The sequence below is a fragment of the Neophocaena asiaeorientalis genome, unplaced genomic scaffold (assembly GCF_003031525.2).
Source record: "Neophocaena asiaeorientalis asiaeorientalis breed wild unplaced genomic scaffold, Neophocaena_asiaeorientalis_V1.1 scaffold264, whole genome shotgun sequence".
Taxonomy (NCBI): Eukaryota; Metazoa; Chordata; class Mammalia; order Artiodactyla; family Phocoenidae; genus Neophocaena; species Neophocaena asiaeorientalis.
This window is the reverse complement of record NW_020185332.1, coordinates 1247933-1266655: the sequence shown is the minus strand read 5'-3', so window position 1 is coordinate 1266655 and position 18723 is coordinate 1247933. Positions and strand designations below refer to the sequence as shown.

The 18723-nt window shown below is 38.2% G+C and overlaps 1 protein-coding gene across 12 annotated transcripts in view; it reads left to right on the top strand.

Moving 5' to 3' along the window:
* Positions 1-18723, top strand: part of LOC112393140 (uncharacterized) — a 64032-nt gene that overhangs the window by 42232 nt on the left and 3077 nt on the right. For 10 of the 12 annotated variants that reach the window (XR_003001839.1, XR_003001843.1, XR_003001841.1 and 7 more), the window contains 2 exons: positions 12179-12292; positions 17843-18044. The exons of 1 other annotated variant lie outside the window; for it this stretch is intronic. Coding sequence is in view for 6 of the 11 variants with exons in the window: in XM_024735216.1 (XP_024590984.1) it covers positions 12179-12292; positions 17843-18044 (316 nt within the window). In the remaining 5 variants the exon portion in view is untranslated. The remainder of the gene's footprint in view (positions 1-12178; positions 12293-17842; positions 18045-18723) is intronic. One more of the 12 variants, XM_024735221.1, reaches the window with a different exon arrangement.

Below are 18723 nucleotides of genomic sequence, written 5' to 3'. Positions count from 1 at the left end.
GTATGTTGAACAAAAGTGGTGAGAGTGGACATCCCTGTCTTGTTCCTGATCTTAGAGGAAATGCTTTGAGTTTTTCTCTGTTGAGGATGATGTTAGCTGTGCATGTTGTCACCTGTGGCCTTTATTAAGCTGAGGTATGTTCCCTCTATGCCCACTTTCTGGAGAGTTCTTTTTTTTTTTTGCGGTATGCGGGCCTCTCACTGTTGTGGCCTCTCCTGTTGCAGAGCACAGGCGCCGGACGCACAGGCTCAGCGGCCATGGCTCATGGGCCCAGCCGCTCCGTGGCATGTGGGATCTTCCGAGACCGGGGCACAAACCCGCGTCCCCAGCATGGGCAGGCGGACTCTCAACCACTGCGCCACCAGGGAAGCCCTTTCTGTCTTTCTTTTTTTTTTCTTTTTTAATTACTTAAATTAAAAAAAATTAATAATTATTTTTTATTTTAAAAACTTTATTTTATTTTATTTTTCTTTCTTTCTTTTTTTCTCCCTTTTCTTCTGAGCCGTGCGGCTGACAGGGTCTTGGTGCTCCGGCCGGGTGTCAGGCCTGTGCCTCTGAGGCGGGAGAGCCAAGTTCAGGACATTGGTCCACCAGAGACCTCCTGGCTCCACGTAATATCAAACGGTGAAAGCTCTCCCAGAGATCTCCATCTCAATGCTAAGACCCAGCTCCACTCAATGACCAGCAAGCTACAGTGCTGGACACCCTATGCCAAACAACTAGCAAGACAGGAACACAACCCCATCCATTAGCAGAGAGGCTGCCTAAAATCATAATAAGGTCACAGACACCCCAAAACACACAACCGGATGTGGTCCTGCCCACCAGAAAGACAAGATCCAGCCTCATCCACCAGAACACAGGCAACAGTCCCCTGCACCAGGAAGCCTACACAACCCACTGAACAAACCTTAGCCACTGGGGGCAGACACCAAAAACAATGGGAGCTACGAACCTGCAGCCTGGGAAAAGGAAACCCCAAACACAGTGAGTTAAGCAAAATGAGAAGACAGAGAAACACACAGCAGATGAAAGAGCAAGGTAAAAACCCACCAGACCAAACAAATGAAGAGGAAATAGGCAGTCTATCTGAAAAAGAATTCAGAGTAATGATAGTAAAGATGATCCAAAATCTTGGAAATAGAATGAAGAAAACTCAAGAAACGTTTAACAAAGACCTAGAAGAACTAAAGAGCAAGCAAACAGTGATGAACAACACAATAAATGAAATTAAAAATTCTCTAGAAGGGATCAATAGCAGAACAACTGAGGCAGAAGAATGGATAAGTGATCTGGAAGTTAGAATAGTGGAAATAACTACTGCAGAGCAGAATAAAGAAAAAAGAATGAAAAGATTGAGGAAAGTCTCAGAGGCCTCTGCGACAGCATTAAACGCACTAACATTCGAATTATAGGGGTCCCAGAAGAAGAAGAGAAAAAGAAAGGGACTGAGAAAATATTTGAAGAGATTATCATTGAAAACTTCCCTAATGTGGGAAAGGAAATAATTAATCAAGTCCAGGAAGTGCAGAGAGTCCCATACAGGATAAATCGAAGGAGAAACACTCCAAGACACATATTAATAAAACTATCAAAAATTATATACAAAGAACAAATATTAAAAGCAGCAAGGGAAAAACAACAAATAACATACAAGGGAATCCCCATAAGGTTAACAGCCGATCTTTCAGCAGAAACTCTGCAAGCCAGAAGGGAGTGGCAGGACATATTTAAAGTGATGAAAGGGAAAAACCTACAACCAAGATTATCCTGCAAGGATCTTATTCAGATTCGATGGACAAATTAAAACTTTTACAGACAAGCAAAAGCTAAGAGAATTGAGCACCACCAAACCATCTTTACAACAAATGCTAAAGGAACTTCGCTAGGCAGGAAGCACAAGAGAAGGAAAAGACGTACAAGAACAAACCCAGAACAATTAAGAAAGTGGTAATAGGAACATACATATCGATAATTACTTTAAATGTAAATGGATTAAATGCTCCAACCAAAAGAAATAGACTGGCTGAATGGATACAAAAACAAGACCCGTATCACATTAAAAGGATCATACACCATGATCAAGTGAGGTTTATCCCAGGAATGCAAGGATCCTTCAATATATGCAAATCAATCAATGTGATACAACATATTAACAAATTGAAGGAGAAAAACCATATGGTCATCTCAATAGATGGAGAAAAAGCTTTCAACAAAATTCAACACCCATTTATGATAAAAACCCTGCAGAAAGTAGGCATAGAGGGAACTTACCTCAACATAATAAAGTCCATATATGACAAACCCACACCCAACCTTGTTCTCAATGGGGAAAAAGTGAAACCATTTTCACTAAGATCAGGAACAAGACAAGGTTGCCCACTCTCACCACTGTTATTCAACATAGTTTTGGAAGTTTTAGCCACAGCAATCAGAGAAGGAAAGGAAATAAAAGGAATCCAAATCGGAAAAGAAGAAGTAAAGCTGTCACTGTTTGCAGATGACATGATACTATACATAGAGAATCCTAAAGACTCTACCAGAAAACTACTAGTGTTAATCAATGAATCTGGTAAAGTAGCAGAATGCAAAATTATTGCACAGAAATCTCTTGCATTCCTATACACTAATTGTGAATTATAGCTAGTGGAAAGCAGCCACATAGCACAGGGAGATCAGCTCGGTGCTTTGTGACCACCTAGAGGGGTGGGATAGGGAGGGTGGGAGGGAGACGCAAGAGGGAGGAGATATGGGGATATATGTATATTATACCTGATTCACTTTGTTATAAAGCAGAAACTAACACCATTGTGAAGCAATTATACTCCAATAAAGATGTTAAAAAAAAATCCTGAAAACACCCGTATTTCTCCAAATACTATCCCTCCTCCAATTTTCTTTATTTGTTACTCTGATTGAATTTATGTGAGATCTTCTCATTTTATCCTCCATGTCTCTGATTTACTTTTAAGTGTTTTTAAAAAAATATCTCTGTGCTACATTTTGCATGATTTCTTTATATCTAGCTTCCAATTTATTAATTTATTTTCAGCTATGTCTAATAGTCTGTGTAATCTGTCCATTAAGTGTTTTTCACAATGATTATATTTTTTTTTCAATTTTTTGTTTTTTGGCTGTACCACATGACCTGCAGGTCCTTAGTTCCCCGACCAGGGATCAAACCTGCGCCCCCTGCTGTGGAAGTGCAGAGTCTTAACTGCTGGACCGCCAGGGGCGTTCCAATGATTATATATTTTGTCTCTGAAATTTCTAATTGGTTCTTTTATCATATTGTTATTTTTGTATAGTGCCCTGTTTTTACATGAGGTATCTATTCCTTATAATGTTTAAAGATGGCACAACATTGTAAATCAACTATACTTCATTAACAAAAAATAACTTCTGTAAACAAACTTTTTTAAAGAAACATTTAAAAATCTCTTTAGATTGCTCGATTATCTTGAGTTTTGGGGGTACACTTTTTCTTGTTTGCTGTTTGTGCCTCTCTCTCTTTTAATCTTCCTCTTAGTGATTTATGTGATTTGTAATTTTTTGACTTTGAGTTTATCTGCAGCAGGGTTTCCCATGGGGTTCTCTGTGCCATGGATTTGAAGGTGTTTCTAACAGGTCAGCTTCACAGTTTGCTGCTGCCAAGACCCTGCAGGTTTCACTAATTATAGAAGAGTTTTTATGTTGAATTTTTAGTTCAAGATTTCTGCATCAGATGCCAAATTGTATGTGTGTGTGTGTGTATGTGTTTTGCCTGCCTAAGGGTATATGAATAAATTAGTCCTTTTTTTAGTTTAGTATTCTGTAGGCACAGAATTAGCAGAATGGAGTAAAAGGTTATAAAATCCATCTCATTTTTCTTAAAGCTATTTTCAGTTCCATATTTCAATTTTGTTTCAAGGCAGTAAAAATTGAGCTTTTACTTTCATTCGTTTATGTTGTTGTAAAGAGTAAAGTTTGTTGTTTTAAATTAAATCATAGTTCAATACTTGGGTGGTTTTTTCATGCCTTCTCTATTAGCTATTGCTGTTTTCTCCTCTGGGATGGAAGGCAGTGAGACTTGAAGAACAGACTTCTTGTCTATAATTTACAGAATTGATTGGAATGCACCGTGAATTATCCTTGTGAAACTTTAATGATTCACTGCTAGTTGGGGAATTGGAAACTATTGATTCATGTTCTGCCCCGGGAGATGTTTCTTCTTTCTGTTAAGTGTGTATTATAGAGTTGGGTTTGGGTTTTCACTCTGCCAACAGTCAGACTGTTGCCCACTTTTAAATCTACGATGCACGCAGGTAATGTTTTGATACAGAGCCACATATATTTCCACATCTTTCCCTCAAATGTTACCCAGTTAGACCAAACAGAGAAATAAGAGATTTCTCTGTTATCAGAGAATATGTTTGAGACCTGCATTGTCCAATAAGGAAATTACGAGCCACATGTAACCCCTGAACACTTGAAGTGTGGTCAGTTCAAGTTGAGATGCATTGTAAGTGCAAAATACACAGTATGAGAAAGTGAAATATGTCATTAATAATTGTTATATTGATTACATGTTGAAATGACAGTATTTTGGATGAGTATTGGGTTAAATGAATTATGTCATTCATTTTACCTGTTCTTTTACTTTTTAAAATATGTGGCTGGGAATTCCCTGGTGGTCTAGTGGTTAGGACTCCACGCTTCCACTGCAGGGGGCATGGGTTCGATCCCTGGTCAGGGAACTAAGCTGCACAGTGCGGCAAAAAAAAAAAAAAGAAGAAAAATATTTGGTTAAGTCGAAAATTTAATTACTTAGGTGACTTAGGTGGCTAGCATTGTATTTCTATCGGACAACACTGCTAGCTACTGTAGAGTCTTACAAATGGGGAAACCCATAACCCATAAATAATCTAATAAGAACTTATTTCAGTTTATTTTCACCCTGTACTTCCATTCACCTTGAAAAAAAATTTTTTTGTTTTGCAATATCATGATTTTGGGTATGAGTTAATGCTCTACTACCACAATGCAGGTTAACGAAAAGGGGGTTGCATCTCACCTAGGTGAGGTTATAAGGTCAGCATATAAGGTAAAAATTGGATATAGTCAAACTTACCCTTGAAAATCCCTTAGGAAGGCCTCAAGCTGTCCCTGACACACTATCTTTTATTAAGTCCCATCTAGATAATTTTTTTGTCTAGTATGAGGGCAGATCACTGTTTTTTTTTACTGAAACCAGATGAAGTAGTTGGTTTGTGTTTGGTGCCATTTATAGTGAAATATGAATCTTAAATCCACACTCACCCTCAGCATGGAGAGATGCCTGCCTAGGAGAAGTCGGAGGGAACTGGGGTCCATGTGGGAGCAGCAGATTTACAATTCTTGCTTGCATGCGATAAATACCTGCTTTATTTCTCTCTCTCATCTCCCATCAATCTTTCTCAGCTTCTTTCTCTTTATGTTTGCCGAGTTTTGATAGATGAATTTGCATACTTCAGTACATAAAGATCTCTCCAGTTCTAATATTCTGTGGACCTGTGACTCTAAACGTTCATAGAAAGCTATGATGAGGTTGTACAATACTGTAAATATATTTAATGCCACTGAACAGTACAATTAAGATGGTAAATTTTATGTTACATGTATTTTACAACAATCTCAAAAAAGTCATAATGAAACATTTGGTGGGGTAAAAATGTGGGACTTTTGGAGTCAGATAGAACTGGTGAATAGAAATGTCACAGGTTGGGTTCTTCAAGAGCAAACTCTGAGACTGACTTTAGCATACAGGATATTTATTTTTTAAAATTCTCTTGGAATCAATACCTATGGAAGGGAGAGGAAGGAAGCAGCAGTGGGTACAGGGAAAAGCAGGGCTGTTCTGCAGGCTCTACACCAGCCTCAATCAGCCCTTTGGGGAGCTCTGGAGCAAAAATGGCCCTACAGAATTGTCCCAGCCCTAAGGTGAAATGGCCAGGCCTTTCTACCCCAACTTCAGTAAAGTGAGCTGTCCCTGGAAGGGTGTAACCGTGGATGAGGTGGCTCTCTATGGCAAAGGCAATTCCTGAAAAGCGGTCTACAAACAAGGGCAACAAGTCCTTCCTTGAAGGGAGATCTGTACAATACACTCAAGATGTCACCACAGAATTATTTATTTATTTATTTATTGCTACCCAGCATCTATTTCACCCCTTCAAAAGTGCACCCTGAATTCCTTTAGAAGAATTACTTCTTCTACAGCATGGGCTTCTTCATGGGATAGTAAATTTTATGTCCTGCCCTCCTTCTGAAGTTAAAAATCAATTGAGGTTTCTTTTCATGAACTTTGAATCTTGTACAAAATGACAGAGGATGAAAAAAAGGTTGACATTCACACTTTCCAGACTAGAGTATGGGGTCATCCCTGTTGCCCTGGTTCCAGCCTGTCTCCTTCAGCTTCCCATTCATTCTTTCAATTCCCATTCATTCATTCAATATCCCTCTAATTAATTCCCCCCTTTTGGGTTGAACTTAGCCAATTTCTTTTGCTTGCAACCAAATAATCCCAACTGATGTGCTAGGGTTCAGATCCTGACTTCACCACATACCAGTGTTTGATCTTGAGGATGTCTCTTGAGTCTTGGTTTTCTCATCTGCAGTTTGAGTACAATAGAATCTACCCTGCAGGGTAGAGCCAGGGTAAGGGATAGTGTCTTGACTCAAAATTGTAACTAGTAGTCTAAAAGGGTTATAAAACTAATAAAGACAGTCTCAACCTCCCTCCCCCCAAGTTTACACTGTGAATTACTCTGGGTTTATAGTGAAATCCTTAAAAATTGCTAATATTGGAGAAGATAACTAATAACTGCTTTGGGATTTAGTTGTATTAAATAAACTCTGTTTTGATGGGTATTTTTCATGTGTAGAGATACTGTAATTTGGCCCATGTTGTATGTGATTTGTTGTGTAGATGACAACATGTGGAATTTAAATTGGGTTGTATTGTACTTTACCACAAAGAGAAGGATGGGGAAAAAATGAAAAGATTCATTAATAAAGTTCTTCAGATGCAGTAGCTTTTAGACACTGCTCCCTTGTACCTCAAATCAATTGTTACTGCCAACATCAGAATACTTAAATTTCTTTTAGTTGAATTATTTATGCCTTTGTCTTCCTTAGACTACAAGTGAAAAAGGTTGAATGAAAAATTGAATGGTTACTACTGAAATATTTACCAATGTAAGGATATGATGTCTGGGATTTGTTCAAAAACATGTGGATGAGGGCAAATAGGTGGCGAAGTAGATGGAACAGGGTTGGCCTCAGGTTAATGTTTTGGGGGGCTTGGTTATGGTGCTTGGGTTCACTATTTTATTCTGCCTACTTTGTATATGTTTAAAATTTGCTACACTAAAAAATTTTTTAAAAATTGAATGATTACAACTATTAGTTAAAGTATGTATGCATAAAGAAAAGACTGGGAGAGAACACAGAAAAATGAAGAGTTATGTTAGCTGTTATGTTAGGGTAGTTAATTATGGGAGAATTATTTTTTAAATTTTCATTTAATATTTTTCCAATTTTATCTTTCAATAAGTAAATATCCAACAGAAAGAATAAACACACATACAAAAAACCTCTTTGAAGGTAAAAACGGTGGTGTGCTGGAAATGGCTTGTGTGAGATTGAGAAGGCTGGGACTTCCCTCACGATCCAGTGGTTAAGATTTCACCTTCCAATGCAGGCAGTGCGGGTTCAATCCCTGGTCAGGGAGCTAAGATCCCACATGCCTCACAGCCAGAAAGATAAAACATGAAACAGAAGCAATACTGTAACAAATTCAATAAAGACTTTAAAAATGGTCCACATCAAAAAAAAAAAAAAAAGATTGAGAGGGCTGGTTGCTAAATTTTTAAGAATTTTGCATTCTGGTTAACATCGAAACCAACCATTGAAATCAACCATGGTGGGAAATCAACCATGGTGGGAATATTTATACCTTGGAAATCAGCAATCACTAGAAATCAGTACTCCCAAGAACCAGTTGTTAAAAATTTACTAGCACACAACCAGTAAGGACTATGTTGTATACTTTCCTGCCCAGACTTATCTAAAGATCCTGAAATTAATGGGTAGGTACTTATTAATTTATTCTACACATATTTAATGAGGTCCTATTATGGACAAAAAGCTGTGCTAGGCACTTTGGAGACTACAAATTAATCTATAATTACAATGCAATTCCAAACAGGATCACAATAGATTCTTTGGAATTTCTCAAATTGTTTCTAAAGTTCATCTGGAAAACATAATTTTGAGATAAGCTGAGACAATTTTGAAAGAAAGAAAAGAAATATAAGAAGCAGCTGGCACATGGGCAGAAAAAAAATCAATAGAACAAAATAGAAAGCCCCAAAGCAGATTAGTGAACTATGGAGTTTTAGTGTGGGGATTTAAAATATAAAGATGGCATTTCAAAGCAGTGGGGAAAGATGGATTATTCAATAAATGATGTTGCGACAACTGCATATTTATATAAGGAAAAATGCTAAAAAGTAAAACTTCTATTTGGAAAAGTTTCCATTAAAAAAAAGTTAAAATACAAGTAATAAACTGGAGGAAATATATGCAGCACATTTGGTTGACAAGGATTTAATATCCTTAATTCTGTAAAGAGCTTTTATGAATCATTAGGCAAATGGTAAATACCCTAGTAGACAAATGTACAAAGGATTTGAACTAGCAATTCACAATAAAGGAAATTGAAATGGCCAGTAAACATTAAAAAAATTCTTAACTTCACTTGCAAAAGAGAGCTCCTAATTGCACTAAAAGTTAGATATTATTTTTATGTATTATATTAGGAAAGATGAAATTGATGGGCAATAGTCCATATGTTAAAGAATATAGATAGTCAGGAACTCTCATGAAATATTAGGAACAGAAATTGGTATGAGCATTGGGAAGGCATTTCTTCTAGAAATGTATTCAGAGGAAATAAATCTGCAGAAGGATGTTCACTACAACATGTTTATAGTATCAAAACACTAGGAAGATCCTAAATGTTTACCAGTTGGTTAAATAAACTATGGTTCGTTCACACAATGGACCTAAAAAAGAATTTAAACTAGATCTATATTTATTAATGTTGAAAGAAGTTAGCGAAAATATCGGGTTGCTTAACCGTATTATAGGATTTCACGTATATAAAAATAAAATGCACATCTTTATTTGTATATTAGAGGGTCTGAAAGACCCTGTTAATTCTATTTGAGGAAAAAAAGGGAGGGTATCAGTTACTGTGTTTTCACTTGCAAATAGTAGAAAATATAGACACAAATATGCTTAAATAATAAATGGAATATATTGATCAAGTAACCAAAATGCTCAGAGGTGAAGTGGGCTTTGGTGAAGGGTTGATGCAGAAGTTCAACAGTGTCATTCAGCTGCCAGCTTTTCTCTGTCTTGTGCTTTGCCTTCAAAGGTAAAAGCTTCTTGAGGACATTATGCTAAGTGAAATAAGCCAGGCAGAAAAGGACAAATACTGTATGATTCCACTTATAAAAGGTACCTAGAACTGTCAAACTCTTTTGAAGACAGAATGTAGAATGGTGGTTGGCAGGGACTGGGGGGAGGAGGGGAAATGGGAGTTGTGGTTTAATGAGTATAGTTTGTTTTTGTGTTTTTTTGCGAGATGAAAAGAGTCCTGGAGATTTGTTGCACAATAATGTGAATGTAGACTTTAAAATGGTTAACATGTTACATTTTATGTATATTTTACCACAATTTAAAAAAATTACTTAAAAAAAATAAAAGCCTCATCGCAAGCCTGGCTCCCCCTGGTGGTGGAAGGGTTGATGGCACATTCAGGCCTGTGGCTTCTTAGTTCAGGCCCTGCCGGCGCTACCCGGTAGCTCTCTACTTTGTCAGACAGCAGCCCTGGGCTTCCCTCTGATTGGACCATGATAGTGTGGTCATGTGTCTGTTACTGAATCATGCACTATGCTAGCATCACATTCTAAGGACCTCTTTGTAAGTAATTTTGGTTGTCGCAGTGATCGAGCCTTTAGAGTACGGGCCAGAGATAGATTTCTCATAATGTACAGGATAGCCCGATACATTACAGCTTGTCCCCACATCTTGCATGACTTTTAATGTCCCATTTGACATTAATGTAGATTTTAAAAACCTGTTTATAATAACCTGAACCTAGACCCTAACTCCATTCTATACATAAACATGAACTGTTTTTGCATGGTCTTAATATAAACTGAACCTCAAGATGTGAGAATTGGACTTCCCTGGTGGCACAGAGGTTGAGAATCTGCCTGCCAATGCAGGGAACACAGGTTCGAGCCCTGGTCTGGGAAGATCCCACGTGCAGCGGAGCAACTAAGCCCGTGAGCCACAACTACTGAGCCTGCACTCTGCAGCCTGCCAGCCACAACTACTGAAGGCAGCGTGCCTACAGCCCGTGCTCTGCCACAAGAGAAGCCACCGCAATGAGAAGTAGGTGCACTGCAACGAAAAGAGTAGACCCCGCTCGCGGCAACTGGAGAAAGCCCAGGCACAGCAAGGAAAACCCAATGCAGCCAAAAATAAATTAATTAATTTTAAAAAATGCGAGAATTATGGGTAAATTGAGAGAAAATAGTACTTTGTTTCACTTGGAACTTTACCAAGAGTTGTTCACTACTTCAGAAAATCATGTTTTCAACAACCAACACTGCTTCTGAATATTGCAATTCACACTGCATAATGCAATTCACATTGCATATTTTATCTCTGAAACCAGGATGAATCCTACAGTCAATGACATCTTAGATGAAATATGGTACTGAATATTAGTCTGCATTTGTAGCTGTTGCATTCACTTCTCACCTGGATTCTTATGACAACCTCCCAAGCTGGTCTCCCAATCTATTCTCAACAGAGTAGCCAGATTTTCCCTTTTAAAATGTGGGTCAGATCATGTCACTCCTCACCTCAAAACCTTCTAATGTTGCACCTTTTTACTCAGAGTACAAGCCTTACAATGTCCTTTGAGGCCCTGTGAGATATGGTTCTGTTTCCTCTCTGACCCATCTCCTAGTTCTGCTTTTTCTCATACTCCTCACTCCAGACCATCTCACTGGCCACTTACAGCCCATATACTCACCATGCAGGCTTCCGCCTTAGGTCATTTACATGGCTATTCCCTCTGCCCAGATACTTCCCCCTAGATAAGCTGCATGATTCATTCCCTTAACTCCTTCAAATTGAATGTTACCGTCTGGTGAGGCCTGCATCTGATGAGGCCTACCTTGACCAATAGTTTAAACTGCAACTCACTACCTACTTCCCTACTGCTCTGAATGCTGGTTTTTCCTTATCCTGTTCTACTTTTTACCCCAATAATACTTACCACCTTCCGATGTAATATATAATTTACTTATGTATTCTGTTGTATTATGCTGATTATTTGTTGTCTGTATCCCATTACCCTTTTCGAATATAAGTTCCACGAAAAGCGATTTCTATCTGTATGCCCAGTAAACTTAGGACAGTGCCTGACACATAGTACTCAAAAAACTGTTGAATGAATGGTGATTCTGCCATTAGGTGCAAGCATCTAACTTCATTGTCTCTTCTATTATAGTTGTACCCAAGCATTTCCATATTGAAATACATATCATTTCATAGTGAGTTATTTTCCTATTTCTGCTTTATATTGTAGTCATGGCATTATGTCATAATACAAGGTATATCATAATATATGATCTATTGATTTTACAAGTCAGGATGGTACGGCAGTGTTATGAAGTGTTTGCTACAATATCAGAGTTTGGATGTTAGGGTTGGGAACTGCTGGTTTAGACCATTCCAGAAGCTACTCCTGGAGCTGCGGGTAGAGATAATCCCACCCAAACTGCGTGGCTGCTTCCTGGATGGGAGGGGCGGAGTGGATATTGGAGAGGCAACCGCAGTGTTGATGATCAGGAGGAAACAAATTTCATTTTCCAATTTTGCTATACTCTCATATTGTTCATGTTATTTGAATATTTTACAGTGAGTATTCATTCTTTTTGTAACAGGCAAAACCAATAAGAATATTTTTACTTAAAAAACTACTGTAAAATATAGAAAAAGAGCAGAAGAATAAAAATCACCTTCTTCCCAGGGATAAACACTGCTAACATTTTATTTTATACTCTTTTGTTTTCAGGCATGGGTGTACGTCTATAGCTTTTCTATGATGGCTCTGAATAATAGGAGCCATGTGGCTGGAGGTGTCCTTTGTCAAGATTATTCTGGCAGCCACCTGCATGTTGGATGGAGGGTAAGGCTAGGTTGTAACCTAACAATGGGATGGAGGGCTCAGACTGGGCCAGTGGCTAAGAATAGAAATGGACACACCTCCGAGATATTGAAAGGGAAACATGCTGGTGACTAGTGATTAGTGTGTTTGTGAGAGCAGCAATGATTGTGTGTGTGTGGCATCTGTGTATTCCAACCTTGCGTTCAAGAATATTGGAGATGAGGGAGAACCTTTTGTCTGCTTTTGTGTTTTCTCTCCTGCTATTTCTTTTTACAATACAATAAATTGCATGTTTAAAGTGTGAAATCCGATGAGTTTTGATATATGTGTACACCTGTGAAACCATCACCACAATCAAGATGACAAACATATTCAGCATCCCCTCAAATGTCCTCTTACCTTTTAATCTCTCTCTCCCTTCTCTACTCTTTGGTTGGTTTGCAATTTATAGAATTTTATATAAATGGAATCATATATTATGCACTCTCCTTTTCTCTGGCTCCTTTCGCTCAGCACGATCATTTTGAGATTCATCCACTTTGTTGTGTGTATCAGTAGTTTGTTCCTTTTCTATTGCTGAGTAATATTCCATTATGTGGATATACCAAAATTTGCTTATCCATTCAGCTGTTGATGGAAATTTGGGCTCTTTCCAGTTTTTGCTATTACAAATAAGTCTGCTATAAACATTCATGTACAGCTTTTTATAGGTGTACATGTTTTCACATCTTTTAGATAAAAACCTAGGAGTGGATTGACTAGGTCATATCGTAATTATTCCTCTGTTCTAGGGTAACCTTTATCTTCTTTTTTGCTCACCCTGACCCAATTTAGTGTTGTAGTATTTTTATTTTTAAATTACTAAAAGGTCTAGTTTTTTTTTCCCCAGATAAATGATTGAGAAACAAAAATGAGACTCTGGTGGTCAGCTAGGTTTTTCTTTTCTTTTGAGTGAGCATAGCTCTTATTCACATGGGAGATTGCCTGGGCTTGGTGGAGTCCCACAATGCCAAAGCCAGTTCACTCTTCTGGGAGGCAGTAATAGACACAACAAGCACAGGGTAGGAGTGTGGGGATGGAAGGGGGCTGGTAATTGATACTCATCCAAAGAACTTACTCTGTAATGGTGGAATTTCAGAGGCCATAGGGGCTGTCATTTCTGGGCTAGGTGTAGATGAGGGTGAACAAGCTAACTGTGGTCTAGAAAGCCAGCTAGCTCACAGGAATTCTGGGAGGCTGTCAGGAAAAAGGCAAACAGCCCCAGAATGACAGGAATCCTGGGAACACTGAGGAACTCATAGTAGCCCACCCCAGTCTTCCGCAACTATCTGCGCTTTTATCCTGACCTTCTGTTTCCTGTTTCTGTCCATTTTTTAAAAACTGAGATCTGGCTCCTTTTAATTTTATGTGTGTGTTAAAATATACATAACATAGAACTTACCATTTTAACAATTTAAAGTGGTTCGATGGCATTAAATACATTTATGATGTTGTGCAGCCCTCACCACTATCCATTTCCAGGACTTTTTCATCATCCCAAATGGAAACTCTGTACCTAGTAAACAATAGCTTCTTATTCCCTTTCTACTCTACTCTCTGTAAGAATTTACACATTTTAGGTATCTCATATAAGTGGAATCATACAGTATTTGTCCTTTTGTTCCTGCCTTATTTCACTTAGCGTAATGTTTTCAAGATTCATTCTTGTTGTAGCATGTATCAGAATTTCATTCCTTATTAAGGCTGAATAATATTCAATTGTTAGTATATAACACATTCTGTTTATTCATTCATCTGTGATAGAACTTGTGTTGTTTCTACCTTCCGCCTTGTGTTGTGAATAGTGCTGCTATGAAGGTTGGTGTACATTTATCTAAGTCTCTGCTTTTCTTCTTTAGAGTAGAATTGCTGTATCATATAGTAATTGTAAGTGTAACTTTTAAAAGAACCACTAAACTGTTTAACACAGCAACTATACCATTTTACATTCTCACCAGCAATGTACAGGTTTCAAACTGCTTCACATCCTCTCCAACACTTCTTATTTTCTCTTTTGTTTTGTTTTGTTTTGTTTTTTTAGTAAAAGCCATCCTAATGAGTGTCAAGGGGTATCTCATGTGGTTTTGATTTGCATTTCCCTAATGACTAATGATGTTCAGCATCTTCTCATGTGCTATTGGCCATTTGTAAATGTTCTTTGGAAAAATGTCTATCCAAGTCCTTTGCCCATTTTTGAAAATGGTTGTTTCTTTGTTATTGTTGAGTTGTAAGAGTTCTTTATAAATTCTGGATATTAATCATTTATCATATATGTGATTTGTAAGTATTGTCTCCATTCTGTGGGTTATCTTCTCACTCTTTTTTTTATTGGAGTAATAATTTTTATTGGAGTGTAGTTGATTTACAATGTTGTGTTAGTTTCTGCTGTACAGCAAAGTGAATCAGTTGTACATATACATATATCTACTCTTTTTTAGATTCTATTCTCGTATAGGTCATTACAGAGTATTGAGTAGAGTTCCCTGTGCTATACAGTAGGTTCTTATTAGTTATCTATTATATATACAGTAGTGGGTATATGTCAATCCCAATTTCCCAATTTATACCTCCCCCCTTTCCCCCTTGGTAACCACAAGTTTGTTTTCTATCTTTTCACTCTCTTGATGTCCTTCTTTTAATTTTTGAAAGATGACTGTGCCACGTGACTTATGATCTATGAGTACCAAACCTAAAACGCAAGAACATGTGGAGAGTAAACTGTTAAAATAAAAGTTAGATGTTATTCTGATTCAGATTTCATGATATGGAAAAAAAATCTATGATTGAGCTACATAGCATTTGGTTAGAAATAATAAGCTGTTTGTAATATACATGTATTTTTGTACATTTATATATGAATATATAACTTAAATATATTTATATATAAATTTTTTTTTTTGCGGTACGCGGGCCTCTCACTGTTGCGGCCTCTCCCACTGCGGAGCACAGGCTCCGGACGCGCAGGTTAAGCGGCCATGGCTCACGGGCCCAGCTGCTCCGCGGCATGTGGGATCTTCCCGGACCGGGGCACAAACCCATGTCCCCTGCATCGGCAGGCGGACTCTCAACCACTGCGCCACCAGGGAAGCCCTATAAATATTTTTTAACCATTTCTTTCTTTAAGACTAGTTGGTGCTCTAGTGACTATAATCAGATAATCAAAATTGAGAATTTCCTGATCTTGTGCACAATTTATTACCTTATAGTATACGCATAGAAAAGATAAAAAGCACAGAAGACAAATATCACCACTTCATTAGGTCTGTTTACTTCTCTCTCTCAAAAAAATTCTTTTTATTGTGAAATAAACCTAATGTCACTACAAAAAAGTGCATGAAACTGATATGTGGAGTTTAACAAATAATTATAAAGTGAATGACACTATAAAAATCCTTTTGGGTCAAGAAATAGAAAACTGAGGTCTGTTTACTTAACAAATAAGAACCACATATGGAAGTATTTTGTGTCAGGCTGGAGGGTCCCTGGGCTCTGTTTATGGGATACTGAAGAGAGGTATGTCTCTCCTGGACATCCTTCCTGAGGTCTGGGTAATAAGTTCAACCTTTGGAAAATGAGCTAGAATGGAGAGGTGATGTTCACTGCATCCTGCCCTTATCCCATCATAGGTCTTGGCCTGGCCTCCAGATAATCCTTACAATTAACTCATGGTTCTCAACCTTGGCACTATTGATATTCTGGCTCAGATAATTCTTTGTTGTGTGGGAGCTGTCCTGTGTATTGTAGGATGTTTCTGCCCACGAGATGCCAGTGGTGCCTCCCAGTGGTACACTAAAAAGGTCTCCAGATATTATCTAATTTCCTGGAGTCAAAACTGACCCCTGTTGAGACCCAGTGCATTAATGAACATTTGCTATGTGCCAGGCATGGTGCGAGCTATACATATATTATTTCAGTCACATTTGTCCACATTTTGTTGCTAAGGAACCAAGCTTTAGCAGGATTAGGTAAATTATTAAAAGTGATACAGCACCCCGTGAATGGCTGAGCTAGAGTTTAAACATAGACCTATCAGTCCCCACTTTGTTTTCAACAACCATTTAGAGTTGCCTCCCATGCTGTAGAAGATGAGATATATTCCAGATCTTGCTTCTTCCACATATTCTAGGCCTAAGACATTTCTAAATCTGTACTTCCAGGCTTCCTACTGGGTACTTCCTCTTGGTTTTCCTACCAACTGTTAAAATTAGACATGCCTGAAACTAATGTCAACATTTTTGCTCTTTTTCTGTGTTTTATCCTTCCCCTTTTCTATTGATCATTCCTCCAAATAGCTATTAAACCTCAGATCTCTCTCTTTTTGTATCTTCATAGGCAGAATCTCATATTTTTGTACCTCCTGTCCAAATTCTATCTTTCATTTCTGAAAAAGGTATTTTTTTTATTTTTTAAATTAATTAATTTATTTTTGGCCGTGTTGAGTCTTCGTTGCTGCGCATGGGCTCTCTCTAGTTGCGGAGAGCAGGGGCTACTCTTTGCTGCAGTGCGTGGGCTTCTCATTGCTGTGGCTTCTCTTGTTGCGGAGCTTGGGCTCTAGGCACACAGGCTTCAGTAGTTGTGGCACGCAGGCTCAGTAGCTGTGGCATGTGGGCTTAGTTGCTGCGCAACATGTGGGATCTTCCCAGACCAGGGCTTGAACCTGTGTGCCCTGCATTGTCAGGCAGATTCTTAACCACTGCGCCACCGGGGATGTCCCTGAAAAAGGTATTTTTAATGATGAGTAGTGAAATCCTAATCAAAACCCCAATATGAATCTTTTTGGAACTTAAGAAGTTTACTCTGAGTTTCATCTGAAAAAGAAAGTCTCTAAAAATAGTCAAAGTTTAGAAAGAAAAAACAGTGAGAGGAAGTTGCCATATTTATTTTTGTTTCTCAAATACGTATGGTTCCTTCTATGCATCAGGCACTATTCTAAGCCCTATACAAATATTTACTCGTTTAATACCACATTGAGACATCAAAATAGACTACAAAGCCATACTAAAGCAGTATGATATTGGCATAGGAATAGAAAACTTGACCAATGGGACTGTATCGGGGTCAGGTCCTCTGGAAGCTGATACCAGATGAATTAGAAGCGTAAGAGATTCACTAGGGGAAAATACATGTGAAGGACAAAAGGGAGAAGTAGGGCCTTCAGACCACAATTTAGGTCCAATACCTATGCAAGGAGAGATGGAAGGAAGGAGGATTGGATGGGAAGTGCCTCGGACTATAATGCAATTCTGAGAAAAATCTCAGCCAGGCCAATGGAGAGCTCCAGAGAAAGATTGCTCATTAGAAGAGCCCCATTTTGGACAGAACTGGTCCAGCTGTAGGATCCCCACTGTGCTCAATTCTTGTTTGAGAAAAGTCCAGAGGGAGTGTGGCTTCAGGGTGAATGTTGTAGTGGGTCTTGGAGGTGTGGCAACTGGAGACTGTCAGCCAACTACACTTCTCACAACAGACTCTTTCTTTCTTTTTTTTTTTTTTGGTACTGGGGCCTCTCACTGTTGTGGCCTACTCCTGTTGCAGAGCACAGGCTCCGGACGCGCAGGCTCAGTGGCCATGGCTCACGGGCCTAGCCGCTCCGCGGCATGTGGGATCTTCCCAGACCGGGGCACAAACCCGTGTCCCCTGCATCGGCAGGCAGACTCTCAACCACTGCACCAACAGGGAAGCCCCAGACTCTTTCTTGAAGGGACATCTGAGCAGTGTTCCTCTCTGGCTGTCAGAGGTATTGTGTGAAGATTGAAGAATAGACATTTATTTGTATGAAACTTATTTATAAGAAGTTAGACATTTCAAACAGTGGGGAAAAAAGATAGACTTTTAAAATAAATGATGTTGAAACAATTGGCTATCCATTTGGAAAGAATTAATTTAGATCCCTACTAGTAATTAATTTAGATCTACTAATTTAGATCCTCAATATACATAAAATTCAGATGGAGAAAAAATTTATAAATAATATTTGAAGAAAAAAATTTTTTGAAAAACCTTGCTGTTTTTCAAAGGGAGAGGAAGCCTTCCTACGTAAAATGCAATACTCAGAAACCATAAGAGAAATGACTGAGAGAGATTTGATTAAATAAAAATTTAAAACTTCTGTATGGGAAAAAAGCATCATTAATAAAATTAAAAATCAGGTGATAGATTTGGAGAAAGTATTTGTGCCATATATATATAACAGGCAAAGGATTAAAAGGTAGACTATATAAAGAGATCCTTCACATCAATAAGAAAAGATAAACAACCCAAAAAGAAAATGGCCAAGGATATTGACAGGCAATTCACAGAAGAAATATAAATGGCTATTAAACATAGGAGAAAATGTTTACAACTCACTGGTTATCGGAGAAGTGGAAATTATTGGGCAAACCAGATGGGCAAAAATTTAAAATATTGCTAGTATA